General features: G+C 36.0%; 1 protein-coding gene and 1 long non-coding RNA gene across 5 annotated transcripts in view; one reads left to right on the plus strand and one right to left on the minus strand.

The window, feature by feature from the left end:
* The window catches only part of LOC141386709 (trypsin-1), a 236,789-nt gene that overhangs the window by 135,400 nt on the left and 89,760 nt on the right, over nucleotides 1–11,629 (plus strand). For all 4 annotated transcript variants that reach the window (XM_073955645.1, XM_073955632.1, XM_073955644.1 and 1 more), the window contains one exon: nucleotides 2,034–2,420. In XM_073955645.1, the coding sequence (XP_073811746.1) occupies nucleotides 2,105–2,420 (316 nt within the window). In that variant the 5' untranslated portion in view covers nucleotides 2,034–2,104. The remainder of the gene's footprint in view (nucleotides 1–2,033; nucleotides 2,421–11,629) is intronic.
* LOC141386726 (uncharacterized) lies at nucleotides 511–10,512 on the minus strand. Its single transcript, XR_012408426.1, has 3 exons — nucleotides 3,306–10,512; nucleotides 1,552–1,947; nucleotides 511–1,463 (listed from the first exon to the last, which is right to left on the minus strand). It is a non-coding gene; the product is annotated as an uncharacterized lncRNA (long non-coding RNA).

An 11,629-nucleotide genomic window follows, 5' to 3' on the forward strand; every position in this document is an offset into this window, starting at 1 on the left:
GCTGTTGATTGTGTTCGCAGCACAGCAATAGTTTTCGTTTTTGTTTTCATGACTTTCACTGATTACTGTGCTGTTGAAATGTCCTCAGCACAGCATAGCAACAGTTTTTGCTTTTGTTTGGATTACTGTGACTACCTTATTTGCTGGGAAGATTTCACAAGCATAGCGTAGATTATGTGCTATGCTGATAAAAAGTTTGCACCACAGCACAGCAATAGCATTCGTTTTTGTTTTTTATGATATGGCTATGTGCTATGCTGGGAAAATTTCTCAAGCACAGCATGATCATGTGCTGTTCTAATTCAATGTTCGCAGCATAGCACAGCAGCAGTTTATAACGAGTGGTTTTGTCTAGGTGAGGTAAGCCCAGTCGTCTCCAGGGTCAACTCAAGGACACACAAACCTTAAGTGATAACACGAGTTATAATAGTTCAATTCTTTATTTATCTCTTGGATGTTAGTAAAATGAGTAGTATTTAAGTGGAATTTCGGATATAGATGATTGTGTAAGTATGCTTATTTATCGGCCCTCGGTGTCTATGCTTCGGTATACGCCATTTACTCGAGTGCTGTGAAATATTCAGGTTCTGGTGGGAAGCTTACGTTTGGCTGGATGCAAGCGGTGTGATGGCTACGAGCTAGTAGCTGGCTACGAGCGTTGAGCGTTGCTCAGCGTTGAGCTTGATGCGAGCTGTGAACTGCTTACGAGCGAGTAACTGGATACGAACGGTAGGCTGTCACGAGCTTGCTGGCTATGAGCGCTGAGCTGTCGATTGCTGCTCGGTGTACTGGTTGCGAGTAGCAGAGCTGAGTGGTAAACTGGTTATGAGCGTGTGCCGGACTACGAGCGCTGACTGATGAGCGAGAAGCTGGCCACAAGCGTTTACGGTGCTGAGCGGTGGACTGGATCCGAGCGAGTGGTGAACTACGAGCATTGACTGAGGAGCGAGTAGTTGGCCAGAAGCGTTGACGATGCTGAGCGGTGAACTGGATTCGAGCGAGTGGTGGGCTACGAGCATTGACTGGTGACCGAGCAGCTGTCCACAAGCGTTGACGGTGAAGAGCGGTTAATTGGGCGGGCAGTGGGCTACGAGCGTTGACTGGTGAGCGAGTAGCTGGCCGCAAGCGTTGACGGTGAAGAGCGTTGAATTGGGCGAGCAGTGGGCTACGAGCGTTGACTGGTGAGCGAGTAGCTGATCGCAAGCCTTGACGGTGAAGAGCGGTTAATTGGGCGAGCAGCGGGTTACGAGCGTTGATTGGTGGACGAGAAGCTGGCCGCAAGCGTTGACGATGAAGAGCGGTGAATTGGGCGAGCAGCGGGCTACGAGCGTTGACTAGTGAGCGAGCAGCTGGCCGAAGCGTGGACGGCAAGCTGATCACAAACCTGGCTGGGATTCGAACCTGGGTGCAGAACAACTGAGTGTCAAGGTTGCCGGGGTCTTAGCGTTTTGAGCCACCATCAACTTGTCAAAACATTAGTAGACAATAATTGATGATCAAAATCTTCTGATATAGAAGAGCAAGTACTAATGACGTAGGAATAAAACTTACCCTAGTATTTGTGAACATTGAAAAATGGGATTAACAAGCAGGACTATAGGAAAAGTTTGAAGTTTTAATTAACTGCCATAATTTCGCATATACATTTATCTAATGAATTGGGTATATATACTAGTTACCAAGCTTTGTCTTCGTCTGCCACAAAAACAACATCCTAATATGCCTGGAGATCGGCCTAACCACCCGTGAAACGTAGCATAATGGTTGGATGCGTGGGACTTCGTTAGACTCCTAATTTTTCAATGTATCTCTTAGGTTTAAACAGCTCAACGCGAAAGAGAATTAATTGAAAAACCTTTTTGTCAAACAGTGTTTCCAGACTTATGGACTTCTGACAATATTATGAAAATGGATACGGTAGCCTTAAATTTTCACTGAGACCGTTTCCTACATTTTCAAGAAAATAGATTTAATTACGAAAATCATTTTTTAATAAAAGTTTACAATTCGATTATGTTTTGGTTTATTTGCAGATTGCGGATTTTCAAATGAAGAGATACGGATCGTTGGAGGACGCCCAACGGGTATTAATCAGTATCCTTGGATGGCCCGAATTGTATATGATGGAAAATTTCACTGTGGTGGTTCTCTCCTGACAAAAGACTATATCTTAACAGCTGCTCATTGTGTAAAAAAACTTCGAAAGTCTAAAATTCGCGTAATATTTGGAGATCACGACCAAAAAATAACTTCGGAATCTAATGCAATACAAAGAGCAGTAACAAGTATAATAAAACATAGAAACTTTAACCCAGAGACATACAATTATGATATAGCTTTATTAAAATTACGAAAACCAATAGTGTTTTCAAAAATAATAAAACCTGTATGTTTGCCCCGTTATAACTACGATCCTTCAGGTAAGTTAAACCATTGTTTGTCTTCAAGCAAAAATACACGTATATATTCTTTACAGTGCCGTGTATGGAGCTTATGTTATGGTATTTTTGTATGGTGCAGGTAGTAAGACTCCTGCTAAATCCTTTCCTACTATAACTACACCTAAGTGGGTGACATTTGCAAATGTCATATCGTCACCATAAATTACCCCTTTAAAGAACGTTTTTCCAAGGGCATATATCAAGCTGTTGTGACACCTTAAATTACTATTAGGGTAACTCCCACTTGCATTGACAATTTTTAATCCAATAATAATAATGAGATAAGGACATGTCTTAAGTAAATAAAGGTGGGATGGGCAAATCCCACCTAAGAAGTCGCTCAGATATATGATATTTAATAATTTTAGCCTTGATTTTCTCCAACTAAAAGTATACGCATACTATAATGATGACTTCTACTGACTTCAAAGACACTTCCTTAAATAATTAATCAAAGATTAAATATTTTATAATTATTCCTTATCTCTACTCATGTGATATTTTTTTACAAAAGAATGACCTGAAATCTGAACGATATTATTTTTTCGAACATTTTTTAGTCCAAATTCTGCACACAATTTACAAATCTCGACCGATTTCAATATAATTAATATATTGTCCCAATTCCTTCACACTTAAAATCTTCATTGAAATTGGACATTCATAGCGTGTTGGTGCATCAGATACCTCAAATCGGCTAACATTTTAAATGGGAGCAACATCCAAATCTGATTTCGATATATTTTGGCACATTTATTTGTAGGCAAAATTCCATAACAAATTCAAATATTTATTGCAATCGGGCATATATTGCATTTTTGGTGCGTCAAGTAGATTAAAAGACTTATATTCAATAAAATATACCTTTTTTAAGAATGACTTTTTGCCGTAATGGCAAAATGAAGGAAATAACTACTTTTTTACACCGCTATGTGGTATTTCCGATATTTGTAAAATATACAAAAAATGTATGACCATAGTCCACATATTTTTAATCTGCATAAAATGCCAATTCGATGTCCCTCAGTCTGCCCGTCTGTAGAAATGTAGACAAAGCTCTCAACATTTTTGATGGAGTTTTTAATGAAAATTATACAGCTCCTAAGACTTTGGACAGGTCTTCAAGAGGAACGAAGTCTTTTGAAAGCCGCCAGAAACCGAAGGCTTTCGATAATTGAATAAAAGTATATTTAAATAAATTTAACAATTAGTTAAGTTAATTATAGTAACACGAAATTGTTATTGTATAATCGGGGACATCCGAATACAAATTGGCAGATGAAGAAGGAGAGGTGATTTTGTTATTGAAGATGATTTTATCAGTCGTAGTTTTAAAATAGTCTCCATATTTTCGGTATTTTGAAGGTTCGAAAATTAGATGTATACCACTATGTTGTAGAAAATTGTTTGTATAGACCAGTAGTGTCCGTAAAACAATACCTACATATTTTCGATATTTTGTTGGCGTTAGGCACATTGTACAATAAAAGCGTGTGCAATTTTTATCTTGGTCTTCGGTCGAGGTACAAACATTTCTTGTCGAAAATGTTCGGCGAAGCTCCACGTTTCGGCATAGCACCCATAGAACGACACCGCCCGAAAGCGGTATTTTTGGAGTTGAGCATCACTGGGTATTCTTGATCACCTATATACCATTGATTGCGGTAATTTCGAATTTTCAGACTCGTGGTACCGGAATATGAACACAACTGCATAAAAGATGTTTTGTCGTTACTTACGGTTACAAAATTAACATCGGAATGTATTTGCTTTCCCAAATAATAATAAAAACAAAAAATTTAAACTTGAATATAAACATTGTAAGACAATCGCGAAACAAAACAGTTGTAAATTGGTCGAATTTTTGATCCACGTACGAACGACATTTGGGTTTTATATAATAGAAGTCGCGGCATTGAAATATGATAGAACATGTAGCAACCACATAATAAGCTTTTGTCGTCACAAAATTAAAACCGAAATATATTTACTTTCGGAAATGTAGGTATTTTCTTACTAAACCTATAATAATAATTGCCTCTCTTGAAACCACTAATAATCGTTGACAATTTGTATATTTTTAATTTCTTTTAAATAATTTCAATGCAAATAAAATTGATTGTCGTAAATAAAACATTTTAGAACTTTCAAATATTGATAAAACTAAAACATAAAATGTCACAATTTGTGCATATTAGGAAAAGTCAGATCTGTTCGAGATACTAATTTTGGATATTGCGCGCAAAAGTTATGGCGGTTACAATTCTGATTAATAGAAAAAATCTTATAAAAACGCTATTCATTATATCGAGAAATATTGTTAATTTATGGCTTTCTACATACTATATGTTTACTGAGGTCCCATAACTTTAGTGAAAAAGTTGTAAATTTTCGCAGAAATTAGGAAATAATTCAAAACAATTCGTAGTTTGCAACTTGTTTTAATAAAATTCAAGCTGTTTATGCATCCGAAAAATATATACAAATATGTACGTAATCTAAACACCGCGAACATTTAAATGAAAATGAAAACTATACAAATCCGTTTAGTGGTTTGCATATTATAGCAAAAGCAAAAAAATATATTGACGAAATTTATAAAATGTTTGTAAGAGAAAATATTTATTAAAATTTATTTTGTGAGTTACTTGATGAAAATATAGTAAAAATAGGTCGGAGTTATTCATCTATTTTAGTAAAATTTCACGCAAAAAATCACATTTTTATACCCTACACCACTATGTGGGGAGGGTATTATAAGTTGGTTTTGGCCAAAAAGTTTGTAACGCATCGAAATAATGGTCGTAGACCCATACTTATGTATACCAAAATGAATGTCTCGACGAGCTGAGTCGATCTGGCTATGTGTGTCCGTCCGTCCGTCCGTCCGTCCGTCTGTCCGTCTGTCCATCTAAACCTTGTAATCACGCTACAGGTCGCAATTTTGATCCGATCGTCACGAAATTTTGGATGTTGATGGGGGTCCCGGAGGGGAAGAAGCCTATTGATTTTGGTGATGGTCGGATAATATTTAGGGGTCGGAATGGGCAAAAAACTTATGTGGATAAAAAGACAACGTTTTTTTCCAAAGCGAATATCTCAGCTTTTATACGGGGTATACCAAAATCAAAACCTGACAATAAAAGTAGAAAATATCACCTTTCTAATGATGTAAAGTAGGTTCTCGTAGGCGACCAAACAACGAAGATATCACAATTGTCGCAAATAAAACCCAAATTTTCATTTTTGCGATTTTAATTATAATGACGAATATCAAGCTTTGGTTGGAGACTTTCCAAAAGCAAAGCCTGGTTATGAAAATAGAAGATCCCATCTTTACAATGATGTAAACTAGGTCGGCGTAGGTGACCAAATAACGGAGATATCGCAATAGTCGGTAATACATCCCATTTTTCCTCTTTTTTGGAAATCACGCTACAGGTCTCAATTTTGATCGGATCGTCACGAAATTTTGAGGGTTAATGGGGGTCACACAGATGAAGAAGCCTATTGATTTTGGTGATGGTCGGATAATATTTAGGGGTCGTAATGGGCAAAAAACTTATTTGGAGAAAAAGACAACGTTTTTTCCTAAGCGAATATCTCAATATGAAGTATACCAAAAGCAGAACCTGGCCATTTCTAATGATGTAAAGTAGGTTCTCGTAGGTGATCAAACAGCGAATATATCGCAATAGCCGCTAATAGAACCCAACTTTTATTTTTGCGATTTTAATAATAATGACGAATACACAGCTTTGGTTCGGGTCCTTCCAAAAGCAAAGTCTGACAGTGATGTAAAGCAGGTTAGCGTAGGTATCCAAAACGCAATAGTCGGTAATACATCCCATTTTTCCACTTTTTTGGAAATCAAGCTACAGGTCGCAATTTTAATTGGATCGTCACGAAATTTTGGGTGTTATTGGGGGTCCCACAGAGGAAAAAACCTTTTGATTTTTGATAATGGTCGGATATTATTCAGGGGTCGGAATATGACAAAAAAATATGTGGAAAAAAGACCAACGTTTTATTTCAAAGTTAATATCTCCCTCCTGTAGGAGGTATATCGAAAGCAAAACCTGGCAAGGAAAGTAGAAAATATAACCTTTACAACGATGTGAAGTAGGTTGTTATAGGTGGTCAAACAACAGAGATATCGCAATAGTCGGTAATGCATCCCTTTTTCCATTTTTGTGCAATCACACTTAAAAATTTTGATCGAATCCTCACGAAATTTTGGGGGATGATGGTGGTCTAACAGAGAAAGAAGCCTATTGATGGTTGGCATACATCCCACTTTTCCATTTTTTATTTGGGTTGTACTGTTGATGTACTTAAATGCGTTTCAAAAAAATTGACCTGTGTTAATGAAGACATTCAGAGCAAAGGCGCTAAGCTATCCCAATTTTAATATTTTGAATTTTATTAGTCAAAAGAATATGAACAGGGGTAGTGGTGTAGGGTATCACATAGTCGGCCCCGACCCGACTATAGCCTTGGTTCACTTGTTTATTATATTCACTTCTCGAATACTCGCTAACATCTAACGGAAGATCAAGTTCAAATAAATTTTGGGTTCCTTTAAATGGGGTATAATCTTGAAATAAAACTCTATCGGGTAATGTTCATTTTGAAATGCGTGTGAATCGCAAAATCCTCAAAATAGCTTGATGCGCATGTGGTTTACCAATACACCGAATACTTCTCTTTTAATTTGTACACATTTGCCAGGATTTACTTTGGCCGCTAAGATGTAGCATCGACTGCAGCTTAGTGTGCAAAAAACGGTATAACGCTTATAGTTTGAACAAAGTGCATACACTTTGTATGCGCATCCGATGTCACTATCATCCAAGAATAAATACATCGATTTAAAACTATTTCGATAAAAACCATCAAGAACCGTGGATGTAGCATCACACATTATTTTTGGGATATATCGGATACAGCTCCCATGCCGCTAAATTTTTGAAACCGCTGTTTTCGGAAAAACTCGAGTGATGTGTCAGTTTCTTCATTGAAAAGGAAACGATCCACAGAAAATGCGACTAAATCCGCGATATCTCCAAATACATTTTACGCACATTTTTCGGTTTTTGCTGTTGCTGTTTTCGCCGTTCTAGTGGATGGATTTTCACGATTTATGATTTATATGATCCGGACCGTAAAAAAAACTAAAATATCTTGGGGTCCCAGCACAATCAAACGGATATTGTAAATACTGTACCCCAAAAATAGGGTTTTTCGAAAAAATATCGCACTAAATTTTGGCCTTTGGTAATGAATTACTCTGATGCTGTCTGGCATGCAGTGGTAATTTTGGAATGTGATACATTAGAAGTGTAATCTTCATTTTTATTCTTCTACTTTTACTTTGGACAGATATCCGTTATTTAAACGGTTTAACCGTCAAACGAATAATAACGTAAAAAAACTCGTTTGCTTCAACGTGTTTTTACCATTTATGTACGTGTTTTTATTCATTTACGCGGTCATAGCTTCCGCGAAAATTAACTTTTTAGTCACATTTTTGAGCGTTGATTAAAAACACTTTGTTTGATGCAACTATGGTCATATTTCGTGGTACACTGCAATATTTCGCTAATTACCTTGGTTTCATCAATGTTAATTTTTTTTTTTTACTTTTCGTCATATACTCGAACACTTTTTGCTAACAATTTGAAAAAGGTGGAAATAAGCAAGTCGACAACAAAAGCCTCTAACAAAATGTGAGAAAACCATTAACTTTCTTCAAAATATATTTTTGTAAATTTTAGCGGATTTTTCACGCTAAAAAATTGAAAAAGGTAGAAATAAGCAAGTCGGCAACAAAAGCCTGCAACGAAATGTGAGGAAACAATTAACTTTCTTCAAAATATATTTTTGCAAATTTTAGCGGATTTTTCGCCCTAAAAAAATTAAAAAAGGTGGAAATAGGCAAGTCGACAACAAGAGCCTCCAACGAAATGTGAGGAAACAATTAACTTTCTTCAAAATATATTTTTGCAAATTTTCGCGGATTCTTCGCGATATCTCGAAAATAAAATACGTCCGATTTTAAGACAAACGCGATACAAATCGGTTGTAAATTGGTCGAGTTTTTGATTCACGTACGAACTGCATTTGAGTTTTATATAATAGACTAGCTGGACCCGGTGCGCTTCGCTACCCTGACCAAGATAAAATATAATGGAATGCTATACTTATATTGAAATTATTCTTTAAAATACTTTAATGCATAAATATAGCAGATATGAAGGCTCTCTCTCTACACCTTCAGTGCCGTGTATGGAGCTTATGTTATGGTATTTTTGTATGGTGCAGGTAGTAAGACTCCTGCTAAATCCTTTCCTACTATACCTACACCTAAGTTGGTGACATTTGCAAATGTCCTATCGTCACCATAAATGGTCCCTTTAAAGAAGAGAATTAAATTGGGAGTAACGTTAAGATTGGGAACGTTTTTCCACATATCAAGCTGTTGTGATACTTTAAATTACTATTAGAGTAACTCCCACTTGCATTGACAATTTTTAATCCAATAATAATGAGGATAATGACATGTCCTAAGTAAATATAAGTAAATGTTTCCCCTTCGCCCATCCCACCTAAGAAGTCCCTCAGATATATGATATTTAATAATTTTAGCCTTGATTTTCTCCAACTAAAAGTACACTCGTGCTATAATGATGACTTCTACTGACTTCAAAGACACTTCCTTAAATAATGAATCAGAGATTCAATATTTTATTATTATTCCTTATCTCTACTCATGTGATATTTCTTAACAAAAGGATGACCTGAATTATATAGTCCCAATTCCTTCACACTTAAAAACTTCATTGAAATTGGATACCTCAGATACAGATACCTCAAATCGGCCAACATTTTATATGGGAGCTACATGAAAATCTAGACCGATTTCGATATATTTTGGCACATTTATTTGTAGGCAAAATTCCGTAACAAATTCCAAAATTTATTGCAATCGGGCATATATTGCATGTTTGGTGCGTCAAATAGATTAAAAGACTTATATTCATTAAAATATAGCTTTTTTAAGAATGACTTTTTGCCGTAATGGCGAAGTGAAAGAATAACTGATTTTTTACACCGCTATGTGGTATTTTCAATATTTGTAAAATATACAAAATATGTATGACCCTAGTTCACACATTTTTAATCTGCATAAAATGCCAATTTAAATAATTTTAATAATTAGTTAACATCCGAATACAAATTGGCAGATGAAGAAGAAGAGGTGATTTTGTTATTGAAGATGATTTTATCGGTCGTTGTTTTAAAATAGACTCCGTAAAACAATACCTACATATTTTCGATATTTTGTTGTGTTAGGCACATTGTACAATAAAAGCGTGTGCAATTTTTATCTTGGTCTTCGGTCGAGGTACAAACATTTCTTGGCGAAAATGTTCGGCGAAGCTCCACGTTTCGGCATAGCACCCATAGAACGACACCGCCCGAATGCGGTATTTTTGGAGTTGAGCATCAATCACTGCCCTGTGGGTATTCTTGATCACCTATATATATATTAGGCCGGGCGATTTGGAAACCTTAATGGGCCCTTCGCGTTTCTGATTCCTGGGATTGAACTGAGCAAAAAAGTCTACTGGACCTTATATCTACGATGAAAATCGAGCCTCCCGATTTTGACTTTAAGTTTTTTATCTACGTTTTTTTGAAATCTTGGCATATAACAGCCAAACCATTGAGATTTTCGAGCCAACACAAACACAAAAGTTGTTGCCAAGGCAGTAGTTAAGAACTCTCTAATACATCACAAAAGCATTGGAACGCTTTTCCAGGCATTTTTGGTCTTGAGAAGGTGCAAACTTTTCGGAAAATGTCGATAAATGGCACTGTGCTACAAAAGTTGACCAGAAAAATATTCTAGCGTTCTGATGCAAAATTCCATCGTGTTGGGATCCATGGAGATCGACAATGCCTTTAGTTTGTTTGGGTCACTTCGTTTTATTTTTTTTTTATAACGGTAAAAGTAGTGAAAATCTGTGTTTCTTATATTTTCAAATTTAAACGGGCATATCTTATTTTTTCCACAACGAATTTTTTTTTTTGATCCTTCTTCCTTTTAAAGGGGTGAATAATATATTTTGAATAAGCAATTATTGTATTAAATCGGTTAACAAATCGCTAAGTTATAGTGGTTTAAGTCTGAAAAAGCCCACAAGAAACCTGTAACTGAATTTCTCATAATTTTCAAAAATATAATGTGTTTTTTGTTTTGGTTAATATTTATTTTGAAAATTGTGAGAAATTCAGTTATAGTTTGTTTGTGGGCTTTTTCAGACTTAAACCACTATAACTTAGCGATTTGTTAACCGATTTAAAACAATAATAGCTTATTCAAAAGATATTATTCACCCCTTTTAAAGGAAGAAGGATCAATAGAAATCCGTTGTGAAAAAAAGAAGATATGCCCGTTTAAATTTGAAAATGTAAGAAACCCAGATTTTCACTACTTTTACCGTTATAAAAAAATAAAACGAAGGGACCCAAACGAACTAAAGGCTTTGTCGTTCCCCATGGATACCAGCACGATGGAATTTTGCATCAGAACGCTTGAATATTTTTCTGGTCAACTTTTGTAGCACAGTGCCATTTATCGACATTTTCCGAAAAGTTTGCATCTTTTCAAGACCAAAACTGCCTGAAAAAGCGTTCCAATGCTTTTGCGATGTATTAGAGAGATCTTAATTACTGCCTTGGCAACAATTTTTGTCTTTGTGTTGGCCCGAAAATCTCAATAGCTTGGCTGTTATATGCCAAGATGTCAAAAAAACGTAGATTGGAAACATATCAAAAAATGTTGTCACGGCGTGTTAGCGTTCAAAGCCAAAACGCATAACTTCAAAGGCAGCGCAAAAAAGCGTTTGTCGTGAAGAAAATACATTTCTGTGGCCAAGTATCCGCGTAAATGTACAAAACACATTTGCGTTTGAAAAACGATAAGTTCTAGGACAGAGAAGCCATTACATAGTCGATACGTCCGAAGATTTGCTTTACCACCAATGAAACCAGGTAACGTAATTTGCAAATAATTTCCGATCATCAAGCTTAACTCTAAACGAGAAAATTAATAAAAAATCATTAAAAATGATCTTCGCCCTTACAGGCAAAATTTCAAAAAATAAAAAAACAGGCTGAGC

The sequence above is a fragment of the Musca autumnalis genome, unplaced genomic scaffold (genome assembly GCF_047663935.1).
Source record: "Musca autumnalis isolate F117 unplaced genomic scaffold, ASM4766393v1 scaffold_1, whole genome shotgun sequence".
Lineage (NCBI taxonomy): Eukaryota > Metazoa > Arthropoda > Insecta > Diptera > Muscidae > Musca > Musca autumnalis.